General features: G+C 39.6%; 1 protein-coding gene across 17 annotated transcripts in view; it reads left to right on the top strand.

Moving 5' to 3' along the window:
* The first annotated feature begins 263 nt into the window (after positions 1–263).
* ppfia2 (PTPRF interacting protein alpha 2) overlaps positions 264–20867 on the top strand; it is a 132982-nt gene continuing 112378 nt past the window's right edge. For 8 of the 17 annotated variants that reach the window (XR_005234440.1, XM_025004939.2, XM_025004938.2 and 5 more), the window contains exons 1-2: positions 268–698; positions 10909–11167. Coding sequence is in view for 15 of the 17 variants with exons in the window: in XM_025004939.2 (XP_024860707.1) it covers positions 10919–11167 (249 nt within the window). In the remaining 2 variants the exon portion in view is untranslated. Of the gene's footprint in view, positions 699–10908; positions 11168–20867 lie in introns of all 17 variants that reach the window. The other 9 variants (XM_025004941.2, XM_037981314.1, XM_037981313.1 and 6 more) reach the window with 4 other exon arrangements.

Genomic DNA, 20867 nt, shown 5'->3' with positions numbered 1-20867 from the left:
AGCCTTTTGCTACATTTAGCCTTTGGGCAATGTTTCACCTCTTCTAGCTTTTAGCTAGTATTCTGCCTCTTTTAGCTGCAAAAACTCAGTTTCAACCCGCATTTTTACACTAAGTGGCATTTCTCGTTGTTATGATTATTATTATTATTACTATTATTGTTATTATTATCATTATTATTGTTAATTTTGAACGCCAGTGATGAGGGAGTGAAGAAGAGCACAGCTGCATCTTTAAGACTCCTCGCCTCCCCTCCGTCGGCTCCCACAATGGTCTTTTCCAGCTCCGCTTATCGCAGCACAATCCGTACCATGCCATAATTTCCTCAGCGGCGCGCGCGCGCGTTTGTGTTTGTGCGTGCGTGTGCGTCGGGGAGCGCGCGCGCGCGACTGGATGCTTGACCCGGGATATCGGATGTCACCCGCCGACGCGGCTAATTTGGCGATCCTTCGCGCTCCTCGCCCGTTTTCGGCTGCTCGTTTCTGGACAATGCCAGCGGCGGGGACCGGCCGCACCTCCTCCTCCTCCTTCTCCTCCTCCTCTTCTTCCTCCTCCTGTACGCTCGGATCCACGGCGCCGCTGCCCGCCGCCGCCGCTGCTTTCCCCGGAGAAGCCCGCTCGGATCGCCCGCTTCATGGTGTAGCTCGCAGGGACCGCAGCAGCCTCTGATCCGCCTCTTGTGATAGTAAAGGGAGTGATTGTGAGTATGCACACTGTTGCCCGCCGGTGTTGTAGTGACCTACATTGCCCTGTTCCTCATTGCTCAAGGTGATTTCCACCGGTGCCTCTTTTTTTTTTTTTTCTTCTACATCTCCCAAGAAACATGCGGCTTTTAATACAGATTTTTTTTAAAAAAAATCACTACATTTTCATCTGTGGCTTGTGATGCGCTGCAGGAAGGAGGGGGGTAAAGGAAAAAAAGAAGAAGAAGAAAGAAAAAAAAAAAGATCCGCCGGCTGTTACAGAGGAGAGAGTTAAAGGTGGGCGGGATGCAGTCTGAGAGGATGGCATGATGTAATGCGCTTGAGACAATAGCCGAGGATTCTCCCCAATTATCATTTCAGAGGATGAGGAGGAGCTGTTACAGCGGTGGAGCGCCGCAGTCAGGCCGTGTGTGTGTGTGTGTGTGTGTGTGTTAATGACAGCATGATGAGGAGGTGTCATGTGAAGAACAGCTGCCCCTCCTTTAAACCACATTATTACCGGCTGTTACGGGGACGCAAACAGGGAGAGATCATCTCCGCTGTCTTGTCTTGTGCTCACTTTTTTTTTTACTTTCCACGCGCCTGCAGGTGTTCCTGTTAGCAGGGTGATCTCCCTCTGATCTTCCTAATTCAGAGCTTGCGACCAGAAAGAGGCACGTTGGCGCGAGGGCTTTTGCATGTATTTCTGCGTCCCAGGGAGGATGCTCAGTTTCACTGGGTCCAATAGAACCTGAGTGTGCCACTCAGAAGTTGCACCTTAAAGGTACTCATGAAAAAACATAAAACGGGAAACAAAACTTGCAGTGTTTTCTTTTTATTTAGCTATATCAACGAGTTTGTGTCCTTAAAACATTTTTAAGCATTTGTTTTCCTATAAGAAAACAGCCAAAGTGACTAAAAAAAGGTCAACAATGGCAACATCCAGGGAAGAGCTGTTCGGAACGGAGAAATCTGACAATTTTTTAAGTATTAGTTCGTAATTACAGTCAGATCTGTTGAGTAAGGTATGCAGATAGATTCTAAATGAGTTCCGAGCATTAGACTATTATTGAAAAAGCTACTGAAGCGGTAAACTAGCAAAAGTGTCGCAAAAGCCAAGCGCTTGACCGCCGAGCTTGCTTTGTGGTGCTGACAGCCTTACCTTACTCATTCTTCCTCCTTTCTTTTCTTTTGCTTTTAGCAGCAGATTTACTCCTGTAGTTCTAAACAACAAATTTTCTCTGTTTACATTGAGTGCATGCCTGCGATTCCGAATCGCATCTCACTATATCTGGAAAAGTACTGGAGTGAAACCGTTCAAACTGCACCGTTCGATGTAGTTCAGGATGATCTTTTTTTTTTTTTTTTTTTTTTTTTACGAGTTTCTTTAAACAGAAACCCGAAAAGTGAAAAGGACACAGGGGGGGGGAATCTTTTCGCAGCTTTGGTTGCAAAATGCTGACAACGATAACCGTCGGTACCATTCGAGTCATTTAAAACTTGACCTTTATGGCTTTTTTTTTTGGCTTCCCTCCGTGCACTCATTCAATCCCTATCGATTCATAGTTTGCATGACCTTGTTTCTGGGAGTTGTAGTCAAAGGCTGCATGCTTTCAGTTGAACACACACACACACACACACAGACACATTGCTCCTCATCCGTGCAGGTAGAAGTAAAGCTCACACACATCCCGCCTCCCCTAACAGCGGGTGTGAATTAAACGCCTATTGTCTGCGCCACTCATGCTTTAGAACTCCGAGTATCATTCAAATCAGAGTGAGCGTAAATATGTGTCATAATGAACAGACAGGGAATTTTAAAAATAAGACTTAATGGACTCCCTTAAATAAATAGATACCTTTCTATTTTCTGCCTTTGTCTTTGACTACCAAACACCACTTTTGGTTCGTGTACAATAATCAGCAACACTTTTAACATCTGAAAAAGTCAATTAGCTGCGAATTGAGTTTAATTCCAAAATTTAATCAGGAGATGTACATCCAGTGGTTCACAAGATATTTTGCCCTACATGACAGACACAGGCAAAAGCCTTACGCAGAGCGATAATTAACATTAAATCGTTATGTCTTATTGGACTCTTCTTCCAGGTGTTCTGGTGTCTTCTTTGCTCACTTAAACAAAGTGTTCGAAGCATTAAAACATAAGGAAATATTCATTTTCTTTGTTAATTTGACTGTAACTTATAGAACATCAGAGCACTTCATGTTACATCCAGTTCTTCCACACATGGGCACAAAAACAGCCTTTAGGAAACATTTAAACACAGAATAAAATTGAAGGCAACTATTAAAATCAAAGCTTTTTTTTTTTTTAAAAAAAACAAACTTTCTTGACTGACAAAGGATTTTCGACTTGTTTTGCTTTACGGCTGAATTGGTAACTCCGTTCATATTATTTTTCTCTGAAACCCAGATGTTAGCTTTACTCGCTCCTGTGTTTGTCTAAAAAGGGGACAAACACCACAAACACCGTGTGTGTTTGTGGTGTTTCAGGAGGAGCTCACAGTTCTCATTCATCGGCTCACACGACTGCTTGTGATTTCACCCTCTGAAATAAGCCGGAGCCCAGAGAACGCCTCAATATTTACAGGCCGGTTATTGGAAGTAACTTTGATTTTAGAAGCTCATGCAGGTATTTATACAGACACACTTTTGCTTTTGTGTGTGTGTGATGCTGCAGTAATTTAGTGTTGAAACTTTGACCTTATTTTCTACTTTACTATTACTTGCAACAGAAGACGAAAGGGGGTCAGCCCATTTCAAGATGGCCACCACATTTATTTGCCCTTAGCTCAACACAGAAATGGCTATAACTCCATCAGTTTTGAAGATAATGAGCTAAAGTTCAGTGGGGTAGTAGCTGAGAGGCATCTTCATCACATTCTCTGAGCGCTAACGCAGCATCCTACATCATCAGATGAAATCGCGCCTTAACGTCATTTCCAAAGTTTGACCGAAATGGCTTTAACTCCGTCCTTTCTCGCCATAAAATAATCTGAGCTCCAAACTCTAGTGTGAAACGTGTTATGCATTCCTTTTGTGGAATGCTAGGCCTTTACTTAATATTTGCTAACTGCTAATTAGCCTGCGTTTTGGTCAAATGTTTCACACAATCAGTTTATCCATTTATTCATTTACTCCTGTTTATTTGGGGCCAAATCGAGAGTCCAACTGTCTGAGAAGGGATCCTGGAGCTGGTGTTGCTTCCACAGAACCTCCTTTGTTCTTAGACCAGCTCTGAGACGACATCTTTCCATCTAATCTTGGATCTTCCTTGTCTCCTCCGCTTGTACGAGACAGGTCCAAAGCACGTTCCTTTGGCAGGCATCTGAAAGACATGCTTTCTCCTGAAGCTCCCATAAATGCAGAGGAACCGTGATTTTATTCAGAGTATCTTTCAAATGGGTCTAAACCACCATACATACACCATAAAGACCTGAACGTACCTTAGGATATCGGTAATGACTCAAAAAGACATTCGCCTGAGCAAAAACTCAATCCACACCATAACAGACATTTAGCATTTCATGTTTTCTAGACACGAGACGCTTAAATTCAGCTTTCTAAAAAATAATATAAAAATCAAAAAAAGAAAAAACTCTTCTCCTTTTCAAAACCAAACAAACAAACAAACAAAAAAACCCAGATGCCCACAGAATGTAATGTAGTGCTTCTTCTTGCTTGAAAAAAAAAAGCATAAATAATTAATTGACTGTGGAGATGCCTGTTTATTTTCTGTGAAACATATCCTTTAAAGCTCTGTGACCCACCACTGACCTCACACTGCACCTACACCAAACAGCTTGGCTTTGAATATTTCACTCAGGGAAAAATAGAAAAAAAAAGAAGAAAGAAATCATGCAGAGCTGGAACAAGTCGAGAATGTGTCACCTGCTCTCCTGCTCCCAGCTATGGTGACTTCATAAAAGAGAATCTTAATCCCAACTGGATTTTTCTGGTTTTAATTACACAAGACAGATTGAAAAAGGAGCATCATATAATGTGATTTGCTAATTTCAGAGCCTGAAAAATGGAACCAACATACAAACAAGGCTGTCTTTGTTAACCCAAAACCAAAAGTAATATATTCTTGCGTGAGAGCGTTCCAGATACTAATAAATCCTTCAGCATGTGGGCACCAGTGATCATGGGATTCGGCCCTACATAAAGGAATGGTATTACTTCCTAATTGAACTTTAACTGATCGCAGATCATCTTTCAGAACTGGAGATGAATTATTATCGTGAAGTCCTCCTGCTCGAGTGCCAGAGTGTGTTCCTGTGATTAAATGGAATCCACTTGAATTGTTGTTTTCTTGGCAGGCCTGTATCTTTGTTGTCAGAAGCTTCTATGGCACAGGGTGCCATATGAATGAGATCTCACAGCACTGCAAGCGTACTATCCAATCTGGCCATAATTCATTCACAAAAACGCTGCATCACTCTTTTCCCACCTGTCAGCCTGATATGGCTGCCAGAGTGGGGAAGGAGCGGATGCAACAGCTTTCCTATTACCCTTTTGTGCTCACCAGTGCAGTCTGCGGATGCACTTTGTGCCGGATTCCTTGGCAAACAGTCAAGGGCGGACATTATTTAAAAGCAGAAATTCCCCCCAGTCAGCAAGGCAGCCTTAAATCAACGCGTGTAATCATCCCTCAGCTTGATGCGAGAGGAGTTGCATTATCATCAGAGCAATTTGGTCGAACACATCCTGCTGTGGGGAAATGAGCTGGAATGACTGAATGACGAGGCAATTACAGAGGTTTGAAAAGTTGTCCTTCAGTTTCATTAAAAACTAGAGAAATGTGCATTCTCTGTGAACATGCAGTGTGAACGCTGAGTGCTGCAAATTCTTTGCTGAAACGTGTCGAAGAAGCTCAGACTGCCCTGTTGACGTTAAAACAATCACAACCGAACTAAAACGAGCAAACCGGGAGCTAAAAGCTAAAATTTGCTGAACTTTAACCTAGATGATGAAATAAGCAAAACCATATGTAAAAGGTAAAAATAGCAAAACAGCGGGTAAAAGTTAAAGTGATCAAAATAGTGCCCGAAAGCAAAAGTGAGCAAAGCCATAGCATAAAGCTGAAATTAGCACATCCATATCTTAAAACAAACAAACAAGAAATATAGTTAAAAGTTGAAATTAGCAAAAACAGCAACTAAAATCAAAATGCTGTAAAACTATAGTTTGAATCATTTGTAAAACTGTAGCTAAAAGGTAAAATTAGTGAAAACTAAAGTTTTTCCAAAATTTAGCTAAAAACTAAATTAGGCAAAACTGCTGGAATTAGTAAAAGCATAGCTTAAATCTAAATGCAGCAAAGCAGTTTCTAAAACTTAAATTGTGCAAAACAGCCATTAAAAGCTAAATGTGGCTAACTGTAGCTAAATAACTGAAAGTAGTAAAACCCTAGGTACAAGCCTAAATTAGCAGGACAGTAGCTGAAATGACCAAAATCTTTGACTAAATTTCAATATTAGCAAGTCTACAGCTAAACGCTAATTACAGCAAAAAAAAAGTTTTTCAAGTTAAATGGAGCAAAATTGTAGATAAAATCTGTTTTTGGCAAAATAGCAGACCAAAGCTAAATGCAGCAAACCTTTAGCTAAAATCTAAAATGAGCTAGACAGTAGCTGAAAGCTAAAAGAAGCTTAAGGAGACCAAAAAGAGAAAGTCTGCTAAAGAATATTTCAGAGAAGAATGTTTTAGAAGGAGCTGCAAAGATCTCATTGTGTTTCATGGGGAAAGCTTTTGCAAATAAAGGTTAATAATTCAAAACTTATAAAAAATACAAGAACCAAAAGTGGTTGCACACTATTCCCAATGAAGTTGAATATTTCGATATATAGATGGGTAAATTAGCATAAAGTATGGAGAAGTATTCTGATTGCAAAAAATGTACGGAAGAAACCGTGAACATGAAAACGGTCGCTGAATGAGTCAGCATCCATAAATAGCTGCTGTTTTAGCTCCACCTTGTTTCAGTTCTACATTTTTCTAAATGACCACCTCCTTGCTTAATCACTCAAAGCAATAATTATGCCACGCTTGATATTAACAAGGCTTTAAACGCACTTGATTCCAAAGTCGGCTCAACAAGTGTGCAGGAGAACAGCTTATCTCCAAAGCCACAGAGTGTCGTGTTCTGTCCTGTGCCTGCACCGCACAGACCCTCGTGCGACACGTTTGATGTCTTCCAGGTGGTGAATAGTGCTGAATTTGCCTCACTTGGCCGTGGACAGACAGCTCGAGAATGTACAGCCATTATTGTGTGCCTCTTTTTTTTTTTGCTGCTCGCACAATTGTTCACATTAATGAGATTTACTGAAGACATTCAGGAAATTAGCTACAGCTTGCTGATTTGCTCCTGCCATTATTGGCAGATTTTACATCTGTTCCACGTAGATAGAGTAGTTCACTGCCTGAGTCTTTCTTTTTTTTTCACTCAAGGGATCTCTGAAGTACTGCCATTTTGCTGAGCGCCTTCCCCTGTTTCTCTTTACAGCTGTTTTTAAAGTGCAGACGATGATCCTAAAGGCAGTAATTCTTTGCAACAGCTGCCTTACGTTGAACAGGTTTTAGCTGCAAAAGCTCAAGCTAGGAATCAACAGTTATTACAAATCACTTTATGCCAGACATAGCATTACAAGCACAAGGGAGCAGTCAGGCCAACCTTATGCCAGATGAAAAACATAAAGGGATGACTTGGCAAAAACACACATTTCATGGTTTTTCCATCAACTTTCTTAGTTAGCTTAGCAAGTTCAGCTCTCACTTCCAGTATGCTTCAATTAAACTGCTTTTCCGCGTGTCAGTTCTCACAGGTGCGTCCGTTGTTGCACCCTGCAGTCCTGGAACTTTCTGAAATAAAATGCACTTCACGTAAGAGTTTAACCCCGAGTTAAGAAGCCGCAGCCTTTTATTTGTCCGTCCAGCTTATCGTTTGCAACCGAGTACGACTAATGAAGGCCCTGAAGGAAGGACTTTTGGCAGAACTGCTACATTTTTCACTATCTCTTACTGGAATTATGTTTGAGTTTGACTGCAGTGAATGTAAACATCAACACTCGTACTGCAGGTAGAAGCTAAATCGTCATTTTTTAAATATGAAATAAAATTGTTGTTAGTTCTCAAAAGTGTCACCAAATCAAATTTATTATGTGTCCAAGGACAGAGGTTTGTATTTCTTTTTTTTCTTCTTCTTTTTTTAGTAGATAGACACAATAAATATACCCAGTATATATAGAAATGACACCTCATGGCATTTCACAAGACTGTCACAAAATTAATATTTTACAGTTTTGACAATTAAATAGGTCCACATTTAGAGCGCGGAGGTGTTCATGGTGTTAGACACGTGACGGTTACCAAAGGAACTTTCTTTTCTTGCCAGTTTTAGTATTTTTACACTTTATGTTGTTTTGAGCCTCACTTTTGCTTTCGCTTGCACCAGAAAATTGTTGTGGAAGTTTAAGTTTAAAAAAACTTCAGTAGGTTAGATTCAAGGCAGCTTTATAACTTGGTTTTAAAAGAACTGTCCCAGTATATTTACCTTTTGCTGAAAAAAAAAAAAAAAAGTTTCTGTTTTTTTTGTTACCAGATCTGAGTCTTGGATATGTTCCTCTGATTGGGGACAGAACCTCCCTCCTACCCTCTTGAATAATTCATTGATGGGCATATGGCATGGAGTGAAAATCCCAATGATTCCTGCACGTCTGCAATTCATATTCCATCAGCATGCTCAGTTGAATGCATTGCAGTTCCTGTCTTTGTTAAAAAAAAAAAACAACAAAAAAAGACCTTTTATTGGGTTTGCTTTAAAGCTTCGCAGTCATTTGGTTATTTATTTTTTTTCTTAAATCTCAAGTTTAACTAAAGAAACCTGATTCTTCTTCAAGGATCAAATTAAGCAGATAGTGATTTATTGAATGATATGGTTTGCTTTTGGGAAGGCTAATCCATCATCAGTCAGTGCACTTTCCCTTATTTACCAAGGATAAATAAGGCCGCAGAGATTATTTAGGTAGCAGAGATCAAAGCAAAATAGTGCAGTAAGAAGAAAAGCAAATTGTATGTCCTAAGTGCTCGAAAAAATAGCCTTAATAGGCTTTGATTTCAATAAAACTAAAAGGCATGTTGGTGCATTCTGGAGAACAAAGATCCGTATGTTATTGATGGAGGCTGTGGACAGTGTTAAAGTTTCGAACTGAAGGCCAAAATTCATTAAAACCCTTTTCTAATCCATAATTTTAAGTTTGCATAGTGGAAATATAAAGAGATCACACAATAAATGGTGGGCCTAATGTTCCCCTTTCGCACTGCTAGCGAGCATTGAATCATCAGCAGGAATAAATCACTTCCCACTACTTAAAATTCACAACCAACGTCCTCGTCTGCACGCCAACACGCCTGCTCTCCAAGCGAGGGCCTGGCATGTGCAAGCGTGTCCAGCCAAACTGTAGGCTCCGTCTCTCTGGTTTAAATGGTAGCGGATGGCGTCTGAATGGGGGCCTGTTGGGAGCCTGGCCAGGTGCCTGGAGAAGATATGGGAGACCCCGTTTTAGTGCCAGAACACGCTGAGGCTCAGAGCTCGCATTGTAACCCAGCCACAGGGGAGCCGCACCAAACCTACCTGGCTCATGTCAAAGCACTGAGAACAGCTAGCAGCTAAAGCTAAAACCATCAACTTACGTAAGTATTTAAGGAACGGCTGCCTGATCAGTAAGCAACTGATTGGCAAAGAAAATTAACATTTTAAATATATTAAAAATGGTAAAAACATTTAGGCCACTAAGAGGAAAATTAAGCATTTTCGGCCCCCTCAGCCTCCAGAGACAGACGTAACATTGCAAATATTATTTACTTAGCAGATAAATGGTCACTTTTTTAATGTATTTTACTTGAAGTGACTTTTGTTGTTAACTGATGCTACTTAAATTAAACTGAACAGACCTAAAATATGTTATGGTAACTTAAATCATACAACTATTTGCACTATTTTAAGCCGAAACAGAAAGCAAATCAATGTAAAGCTTGGTTCCTATTTCAGTTTTTCTTTCTTGTCTGATTCATAAATATCAAACAAATGCATTTTTTGAAACCTGTGACTTTAAAATCTTTTTTACAGTATGGCCTAAACTTGCGCGTACCCTCAGAAGTATCCTGCTGTACACGTGTAACCTTCAAAGCGACGTCCATCTGTGCCACTTTTGTGCGATGTAAAACAAACCTACAGTCGCTTGTCATAACTCTGGCACAATGCTAACTTAAAACAAACACAATAATCAGGGGGAAACGGCTAGCTTTTGTCATTTAACAACCTCAAAAGTGCTATGTTTGAATTGTTCTACATAAAAGTGCTTATAAAAAGCTGACACAGTGGTTTAATGAGCCCTTTAGTGGCTCGTTAGTGCGACACAACACAGCTGGTGGAGTGACTGGGAAAGCTCCTGAGAATGTTAGCTTAGCTCACTTTGGTACATCAAAATCTAGGAAGTTCTGAGACATTTCTGCACGTTGGTTTCCGTCTTCCAAGTGAGTAATGAAGACTTGTGCATGGATATGTATTTATTTGCTGTTGGAAAGTATATTTTTTCTGTTTTAGCTGAGGCAAGCTTTTCTTTGGAGTAAGTCAGGCTCGACTGTAGCTGTGGTTCTCTGAATGAAACCCACTCTTTATGTGATTAAATCTGTCATCATAAGACTGCGACGTGCAATGATGCAGACATGTTTTTGTTTTGTTTTGTTTTGTTTTGTTTTTCCCCCCACGAACTGACCCCTCAGTCAGAACGACTCCTTTACGCATCCGAAGACCCCCGTGAGGAACTTGGAATATGGCCTCACATTATCCTCTATAGCGTAGATCTGGAGTATTATGTAACATGATCTGAGCTGCCCCAATAAACATCACATGCGTGAAATCTAGGGCAGAATGCCCAGCATCCCAAGACGTCTCTGTAAGCTTTGAAATGCTGGTGTAATGCTGAGCCAAGCTCCAACTGTGTCAGGCCCAAGCAATTACACCCAGCAGTTTGAAAACAAGTGTGTGGATTGTCACACAGAAGCATGTTTGCTTGTGTGTTTTTTTTTGTACACGTGAAGGGTCATCCTCACCACTTGAGTTGTTCCGGTATGGTTTGCACACACGGAAATAATAATAAAAAAAAAACATTCTAAAAATGTCTACTTTTCATTCCCTTTCAGCAGAGCCAAGATGATGTGCGAGGTGATGCCCACGATCAGCGAGGACACGGCGCTGAGCCAGCGTGGCTCGCAGAGCAGCGCCTCGGACCCGGACTCTCACTTTGAGCAGCTGATGGTCAACATGCTGGACGAACGGGACCGGCTCCTGGACACGCTGAGGGAAACCCAGGAGAGCCTCGGACTGGCACAGCAACATCTTCAGGACGTCATTTACGACCGAGACTCCCTGCAGCGACAGCTCAGCTCCGCCCTGCCGCAGGTGAGTCGCGCCAATGACGTGGCCTGAGAAGGCGGGGAAGCGTCACTGATGCGTTGTTCCCGTAGTAGGAGTCGTCATCATCTGCTCCCACCTCGAGAAGCTGTTTGTCTTCTTTAAAAAAACCTGTTAGTTTCACAAATTTAGCTCGTCTTTTAAGACTTACACTTGAGCTTTTCAGCTACTGTTCACATCTTCCTACGCTGCTTTTTCCTTATTTTTATCAAAGGTTTCAAAAGCTCTGCTGTGAATGCGTATTGCGAAGAACATGTGGCTTTGGACTGCACAGTCTCGACCAGCTTTGACAGTTTATGTTGGCGTGGTGGAATCTATCCTGTCTATCTTTTGCCATACTGTATCTGGGTAGAGAGGAAAAAGAAAAAGTGAAAAAAATGTGCATGCTAAGCAGATTTGGTAACATAACAGTAGCCAAAGTAGTCCTTTATTTCTGAGCTGGAACACTTAAATATTCCTGGAGTTTCCACATCTGGTTTGGTTTAGATAGGATGTGTCTTAACCTGCAGGCTGTGAGGATGCAAGCTTTTCACCTATGTGTGTACTCAGTACGCTAGCAATCTCTTGAAATTTGGTGTGAAATTTAGTATTGTGTTATGCTCACCCAATATTTATATCTCTTTAAACCCTCCTGTTTTATTGCTATATTGCCCATATTTGCATATGAATATAAAAAATGCTCTTTCTCAGTAGGGTTTCTCCTTCAAACCTGGTGCCTCTCTTGTATTTATGCTGCTTACCATTGTCAAAATTTAAAGTAGTGAAGTTTAATTTTTCCGCTTACCGGCTTAAACAAACTCCAAATTAAATAGCTATTTCCAAAACTGGAAGTTTTGAATTTAAGACGTTGAGCAGGAAGTGGTTAAGTGTGACTGTTTTTTTTTTATTTATTATTTTTATTTTAAATTCCGGCCTTACTATATGCCTTTTGTTTCAGCACCATGCTTGAGTCATTTGCAAACTTTGACAATTGTATTTTTGAAATTATAAAATTTCAATTTATTGTATATGGCAAACATCGCTCATCTTTCCACAATATGAGGAACGAGAAAGGTCTTGCGGGAAAATTCCTACGGGAAGCGGAGATTAGCACTTTCTAAAAGTGTCTCAGTAATTCTTTTCACACGCTTACTCGAATCTGTTACCACGAGACTCTGGGGGGTTTGTTGGTGGAGAGAGGAGGACTTTGTTCCCGGGCAGCGCCTGTTTGTATCCCAGAATCCACATAGTTTTAGAGACACAGACCAGAATGCACTGCATCTGTATTATATATATATATTACAAGCTTTAATCGCTTCGAAGTACGGCTGCTCGATTATGGGGGAAAAAAAAAAAATCATAATCATGATTATTTTGATCAATGCTGGAATCAGTATTAATGAAAAGTGACCATTTACTGAGTCTGGAAATGATGCATTGTCACATGTAAAGTATAATAAACAAATTATTTAATTAAATGTAAGTAACTGGATATCATAAAAACACAAGTAAATAAAATCAACAATGTATTGTACCTCCATTATATTGTAGGGCCATATAACTTCTTTTCTTAGTTTTTTAATTTGTTTTTTACTAAAATCAGTTTTTACTATTATAGGTTCCATGTCTTGTGTTGTAACAATATATTATTTTTTACTTAAAAAAGGTTGAATCTTAGAGTGGATTAATAAAATGAAATAAGAAATATCAAATTGTTTGTGAATAGTGACAAATTTTCATAAAAATACAGAAAAAAAACTGCTTCAGTTCAACTAAACATTTAGTTCTTTAGGAAAGTACCTAAAATCCACCTGTATGCTATTTATAAATGAAAAAACAGTCTTTTTGCAAAATAAAATTCCTCACATTTGTTTCACAGAAGAAAAACAGGATAAATACTCCCTACTTTTGTAAAATATAAGCGCTTCACATATGTATAAACTTAAAATTCAGTTTTCATAATCCTTACAGTAAGTGTAAAACTGTTGTATTTTAACTCCGTCCTGCTTGACTCAGTGGTGATGAAGTCGCTTGATGCCTCTTGTATTTGTAGTTTTGTTGACAACTCATTTTTCCTTTTAATTGAAGATCATGTTTTAGAGTCACTTTAATGAAACGGGCATAGATGTGTCGTTATTTATAGAAAATCCTTTTTCTGCACATTCTTTACAAAGGCTGATAAACTCATGTCAAGCTTCTCCTGACATGTTTTCAGGTGGAGGAGGTTGTTGAAATGATGATTAACGACAGCTATCTTCTTCTGTTCTGATCTGACTGATGGTTCATGTTGTCACATATTTCCCCGTGCCTTCTTCGTCAATCACTTACCGACTAAAGTTCCCTCAAATAAGACATTGTTTAGACACATTGTTTCATTATAAACTTAACGCTTGGTGTTAAATTGTGGGTTCTGTAGGCCTGCGACGAAGCTCGTCTCAGATATAGGCTGCATCTCATTAAAGAGGCGAGATGAGAAGAGAGCACGCTCGCAAAGCAAAACATGGCGAAATATTTCAAATAATATATTTTTTTGTTAAATACTGTTAAATTTGATCTATTGGAGCCAAAATCAAAGCTAAAAATTTGATTTATTCCTTTGAAACTTTTAGATTAAACTTCCTATTCAAAAAGTCCCCAGCTAAATCTGTTCCAGTATCTACTCTTTTACCTTTTCAGTTGGCCTTTGAATATTTTCATTTACCACAACAAACAACTTTTTATTCAGATGTAAGGCATGGCTTGGTTTCATCGGTGCTGTTGATGCTTTAAACTACTTGCACCGGTAATTTCTTTCAGACTGTTGCATTTTTACATTATCATCTGGGCTTTTTTCTCTCTCTAGAGTTAATAGCCAATAGAAAAATCCCAAAAGGGAAAACTTGCTGTTAATTGGTATTTTTTAAAAATCCTTCAATGCCAATTCTACCTGTTTCATCTTTGAATCCATATCCTCCCTTAATTTTATTCCGAAATGGTAAATTTGGGTTTTGTATCCCTCTACAATTTTCTTCTTCTCTTCCAGCAGAAGTATTGTGGCCCATCGATGTGGTATAACATTTCCAGAATCAGACGATTTCACTGATCTCCACCGACAGGAAAGCCCTGTTTTGATGAATGGTTTGTCATTGTGTAATGACAGAGTAGACATACTGCTCAAGCGTTTCTACTGGCGTCTGGCTTAAATTAGCTGTCGCCGGGATCCTCCTAACTCGATTCTATTATTAATCTAATGCTGTCTTATTGGACTACAAAATATAAGCATTAATCTAATAGTTAAGGATGAAGTATTTTTAGATCTTGGTAGTTACAATAAAGTATTTTGTTTTGAAAGAAAAGTGTAATCTGCAAGTGTTTTCTTAGCAGCTTCTGCCTTTTCAGGTGATTAAAATCAGTTTATGCCATAGAAGCAGTCAGAACCTCTGTGTTGGTGTTTTGGTAATGTTTCTAATGCGCCTGACTCATTTTTATAATTGAACGCTGTTAATAAAGACATGCTTTTTTTCAGATTAGTTGTGTAAAAAAATGCTCCAAGAAGCGGAGTTTGTAAAGAGGCCAGAAGAGCGCTTCCAGGTCTTTGTCGCCTGTGATTGCAGAGGTGGGGATGGATTGAGAAAAGAAGCAACAGAACCCTTTTGATTCCGAAGTGGCCTCATTTTAGCAATAAAAAAGGGGTGTGAATGTGTGTTCACTGATATGAGTCCTCTGTTTCTGAAGCCCAAAGCGCTGGCAGGATTAGATGTTGGCCCACCACAAACTTCCTTTATCCTGTTCCTTTCCCTTCCTTCTCTTTCTTTTCCTGGTTCTGCTGTCAGAGGCGTTTCTCTTATCCTCTCCTCCGCCTGACGTCCACTTTTTTTCCCTTCTTTCTCCCTTTTTTCCATCAGAGGTCACGGCTCCGCAAGTTGCCGTGGCACTTTCGACTGATGCGAGTGACATTTGCTGTCCCCATTCGGCGCTCTCGGTGACACATCCTCCCTTTTCATGCATAACAATCCAGCAGTACTTGCAGGCTTTTGTCTTCACATTCTACATTTCCTCAGGACATTTTATTTTTACAGATCTTAGCTGTAACATGCCATCGCCACTTACTTTCATGCATTTACATTTTTGTACAAAGAATTCTGTAAACGATTTTTTAAAGTGGTCAGATATTAATCATTAGTTAGTACCTTACCAGCTGTGACATCAGTCATAGGGCACAGAGTAACAAGAAAAGGGCAAACGTTTCTGTCCAGGCTGGACTAATGGCTAGCCAAATGAGGGTTTAGTTGTTTTTTTATGTATTTTTTTATTTTTCAAGCTTAAAAATAATTCTTTCTCATAAACAATATACCTGTATGAAAGAATGCTAACACTATGTTGTTTTTGAGAGAGTTTTTTAATATGCCAGGAAAACAATAAAAGAACGAGTCCTTGTTGGGCAAGCCATTAGCCTCGCCTCGACAAAGACTATTGCATTTTACTTCATACTCTCTGCTCTGTGACAGAAAGTCACCTCAAAAATGACTAGACTATCCCTTGAAGTAATCAATATGTGTATTAAAATTCACATTTAGAGTAAGTTTGGAAAGCTGCAGTTGCAACAACATTTAAAAGAAAACCTAGATGCATGGCCAAATAAATGTTCTCAGCTGAAACAAATATGAACTTAACCTAAAAAAAACAACCAATAATTCTCTTTCTGGCTGCTTATTCATAGAATTGCTTATCTGTGAGACTAAAGATTTAAAATTAAAATGTATATAAGTTATACTCATTTGAATTGCTTTGGATACACTCAGTGATTGAAAAGTCCAAATTAAAACTGCTTTGTATGGCTATCTGGTCATTCACTATGACATATGATATAATACAGTTTTGTCACTTTGAAACAATAAAAGAAAGACTCCTCACTTGTACTTGATGGTCTCTGTTCATAGAAAGAGAAAAAGGAAAGACACATAGACCATGTAGACAACTGAGAGCCGGCAGTATCATATAACCCTCCTTCATCCCCCAGTGACCCCAGTCGTGACACAGACGAGCGAGCTGGCAGACCAACAACCTTCTCCGGAGCACTCAGCTGTGCATTACTGTAGCAGGACCCCGAGGGGCGATGGGAGCCCTTTCCCCATGCCGTTTATTTGCTGTTGCCAAACGTGGTCCCACGAAGCCCGCTGCGGTTTCTGTTCTGGCCGATCCTCCGCATTGCCACCAAGCTGCAGTCCTCCGGAACTGCAGAGTTTGTATCATACAGATGTTTTTAGAGGAGTTGATGTTCTCATGACAGAATAAGAAAAATGAGTGAACATGGATTTGGGTAGGAAGGCAGGAAGTATTGCTTTAAAGAAAAACAACCATTCTGAGTTTGTAGTTTTATTATCATCATATAAATAAATGGTCACCAATAATCAAGAATGTAATGTATGGTGTTTTGATTTAGGAAAGGAAAGAAAAAACAAGTTTAAACTCCTTTTTTAATGGAGCACTTAAGATTTATGAGTAATTAGGATTGTAGTCACTGATGGTAGATTTGTAAATCTTGTTTATTCTACATTCTATTTTTTTTTTTCTTCTGTCCAGCCAGACGAGAATAAGATATCAGCCAAAACCAGTGTTGTAATGAAAGCTGAGACGGGACTAAATTGCTGTGCAGAACAAAGAATCAATCTGCGGCATGCTCATTCATAAGTAGCGTACTTGCTGTAGTATGCATTACACTAGTCTGTTTCTTGCAATATCTCTTTTGCAAACTGTTATTTGAGCTTTGATCAGCAATTGTGGTTTTATTTAAAGACTGCTAGAGCTATATTGGTATCATGTAGATGGAAAGCAATACGTATGTGTCTGGTGTTTTGTGTTTTTGTTGTTTAATCTCTGGGGCCCTAGTTTAAGTCCGTAATTTCCTGCGTTTTTTTAGTAATAGCAATGACAATCATCAAAATCATCAAAAGCAAGGCTGTGTCTTTCTATTCCTTTTAAACTTTTACTCATGAATTGTACTTAGACTGTGGACTATAGTGTTTGTGAACACAGAGTAAAGACTGGCTGGCAGTAGAGGATGCAGGAAGAAGGCTGCAGAAATAAAGATGACTAAGCCTGTCCTGGACATAGGACAGGAAGTAAATCCTTTTCCTCTTTTTTTCCCCCTTCTTTTTTTCACATTTCTTTGCTTCCCTTGCGCTACCTTGTTCCTTTTTCTGTATTGCTTGTCCTGGAAACCCTCAGGGCTCCAGCAGCCAGCCAGTCAGCTGGTCTCCTTTGCCAGAGCAGCATATGATTTTCCATGATTACTGTTATTGTTTGTGCCCCAGTTCAGGCCGCCTGCAGGCTAGATGCATGGTTGACTCGCAGCAAGAAGAGAGAACTGGGAATAGAGCGGGCTTCACCAAAGTCAAGCAATGACGGTCTTCCTTAAGTTGACAGGATACTTAGAAATGCGGCATATATTGTTTGGAAAGTTCTACACCTGTGGGACGCAGGAAGTAATCCCAAGAAACACAATAGGAAACACAATAGAAATACGATATAAGTTTGTTACTTCTGCTGAGGAGGTTATGCTTTCAGTGGTGTTGGTTTGAATGTTGGCCTGTTCACGAGATTACTTAAAATCTAATGAACATCTAATGACAAAATTATCAGGAAATGTTGGGGTTTTTAATGACCCTGTGGCCTTGGCTGAAGTTTGCATTCTCCAAGTGCTTCTAGTTTATCTTATGTTCTTGGCACAGCCAATTCTTTTCCCATATACTAACAAGTTGATCAACATGAGCAGATTTGATCCATTTCCCTGACTTGTAAACATTGATTTACAAACTAAAGCCTTCCTCATTTTTCGGCACAATCTAACCTCAAAGCCTTGTTTTTCCTGTCTCCCTTTAATTCCCCTCTCCCTTTAATCTTCTGGAGATCAACAGAGCCATGGATGGGTTCTTGGCACGTGCACTGTATGCACCGACTGACTGTAATGGCTTAGACAGAGATGCTTGATCAATACTCTCCAAAGGTTAGGGTCAGATTAGTGAGACAGATCTAGTTCTCCGGATGAATCACTGCTTGTGCCTATGCCAAGTGCATGATTCTTGTTGACTGTTGCGTGAAAGGCAAACACAGGAAAAGTAGAAGAGTGTGTTTCTAATCGTACATACTGAGGGAGCAAAAAGGATCCCTTGCAGATGTAATTATCTCTCTAATGAACAGCACAGTAGGGCATAAGAGTGCTGTAAAGTAGGTAGCAGCCACATAGATCAGTTAAACAAGGCGACATTTGGGTGTTCACAGGCATTTTTAGGGTTATCTCACTGGTGTACTCAGATATCCTACAGAAATGTATAAAATGTAGAAGCCTGTTGGATGTTACACAACATATAAAAAAATAAAACTTACTTTTCTGAGCTGATCCACACACATTAGTTATTATTGGTGGCACTGGACTCAGAGTAACCACAAACAGCTGCGGTTCACATCCACTCAGGAGTTCTTACCACATTTCTCTCAAAAGATATTTATATTAAAGCTGATTAGTACTGTCTAAGTTATTTATGGTTGTAATTCTGGCACCTTTTTACATGGATTATAATAGGTGGGAAAGACCAATGTGGGAGCTTTTTGCAGCTGACTGAGCTGTCAGAGCAAATAACCCTGAGGAAAAGACCCCAAAATCTGAAAAGAATGTAGGGCATGAGCAAAAAGCAGAGCAATGAGCAGATTTATGCCATTTTCTTTTTTTCTTGATTGGTTCTTGGCAAATAAAACAAATGGCTTTGGAGCAATGGTAATGAAACATTCATTTTTAATCTTACAGTCTTGTGATTTTGCATCAGTTTTCAATACTTCCTGCTAAGCTTTATGCATAGACTGCAAAATGGAGTTAAGATTTTAGATTTTTTTTGTTTTATCATTTTGCTCACATCAGCAATGATTTTGAAACATTTCTGTTGAAAGCCAGGGCTACTTTTAGATTGAGATAATTACAGAGAAAATGCTGCAGTCATGTTTAATTTTAAGCTGAAAGGTAAAGATAAGTGTATTGATATGCACAGACATTCAGCAGCACAAACGGTCACCAAAATAATACTCAAATAATGAAAACTGTGTCTCTCACCATCTCCATTAAGCCAAAATCATTCCTCAGTGATGTCTGCTATTTTCTGAGCTTTCTGAAAAAACTGTCTCTTTAATTCACAACTTTGCTGTGGCTAATTTGTGACCTAATATTTTCTCAACTAAAATATAAGAGTCTGAAGGAGAGGCCCGTTAAAATGTTAATGGTTTAAAAGTTTAATACAGGAAGAAATCAGGATCTAATTCTGATTCATTTTATTTCTTGTGCCCCATGATCAAACCAACCCTTTAATTCTGTGTCCTAAATAAACAATGAAATAAACAGAAGAATCTCTACGGTTTCTTCAATATCACTTGCTAGTGCATCATTTGAAATTAGGTTGCGTAGGCAGTCACGCTGCGAACGCTTTGATGTCATCAAAGCATCATGTGAGCACAAGTGCACGTGTTCGAGCCTATATTTGTGTAGGTGGGATCAGAGGGGGGGTGTTGTGTTTGCATCACTGCGGGGAAAACTTGGTTGTGACTCAGAGCCTGAGGCGAGAAATTCTCAACTCTTCGTCCACCTAAACACATGCACATTCCACTCCTTACACACATAAACACACGCACACACACGCGTTCTTCTTTCTGGCTTTGCCTGAATGAATTAGAGAACTGGTCCCTCGAGAGCCACTGAAGTGAGCAGAGAGAAATGAGGTTAAGACCAATACTTAGTACTCCTTGCTGTGTTGACCTGAAAATGTAAATTTCCCGACAAAAACCACACAATCTGATTATTTTGATCCCGCTGTCGATAAAATACACTGTATTTACTAGATGCTTAATAGCAGCAGCTTAAAATGTAAATCAGTGGTTTTCTCTGACTGGAGATTATCCCATATTTCCATGCTCCTTCATTCCTGACACTGCTGTTAAAATAGGAGACATGTTGGAAAGAAGGTGAGCTGTGATTTAATTTTGGGGGTACTTTAAAGCTGCCTCTTATTCCTCAGAACAGGTCGTTAGTATTGGCTGATGTTGTTTTTTTTGTTTTTTTAAAGCCATGCAGCTGGTCCCCATTAATGGATACCTTTTAGCTTCTTGATGCTCCACTTGAAAGCCAGAAATAGAGCATGATGTCACCGGCTCCTGGCACCAGCTGAGAATCTTGTTCAAGAACTCCTGAGAGAGCCAATCCCAGGATGAGCTTGCTTTGCTGCCTTACATCTCCCACTTATAGGACGGTTATTCAGCCTTTCTATAAAACATCTGTCGGCAGTATCATTTGAATCATTTCTGTCAATGCCAATGAATAGACTGGTTATTGTGGGCGTTATTTGTATCTCTTTAAATGAACTGACATTAAGATTTCACTGTACAACCAGTGTAAGCTTCAGTAGAAGAGAATCCAGATGAAATCAGGGTTGTATAAGAAACAAACAAAGCAATAGCTATAGTATAGTAGACATGATAGCAATTTTCAAATTCCTGCACTTCCTGTTTTCTGCAGAAGTGAATTTAAGGTCCTTGTATTATTTATGGAGCTATTTATTTATAAAGCTTGTTTTTATTTTATGAACCTTCCATCACCCTGATGTCGTCTTGAGGGGCATTTTAAATTTTCTTCGAAGCGAGACTTAAAATATATTGTTGGTGATTTCTGCCTCTGGAGTGACCTCTCTGA

The sequence above is a fragment of the Kryptolebias marmoratus genome, linkage group LG18, assembly GCF_001649575.2.
Source record: "Kryptolebias marmoratus isolate JLee-2015 linkage group LG18, ASM164957v2, whole genome shotgun sequence".
Taxonomy (NCBI): Eukaryota; Metazoa; Chordata; class Actinopteri; order Cyprinodontiformes; family Rivulidae; genus Kryptolebias; species Kryptolebias marmoratus.
The sequence above is the reverse complement of the archived record's forward strand: the minus strand, read 5'-3'. Positions and strand labels throughout refer to the sequence as shown.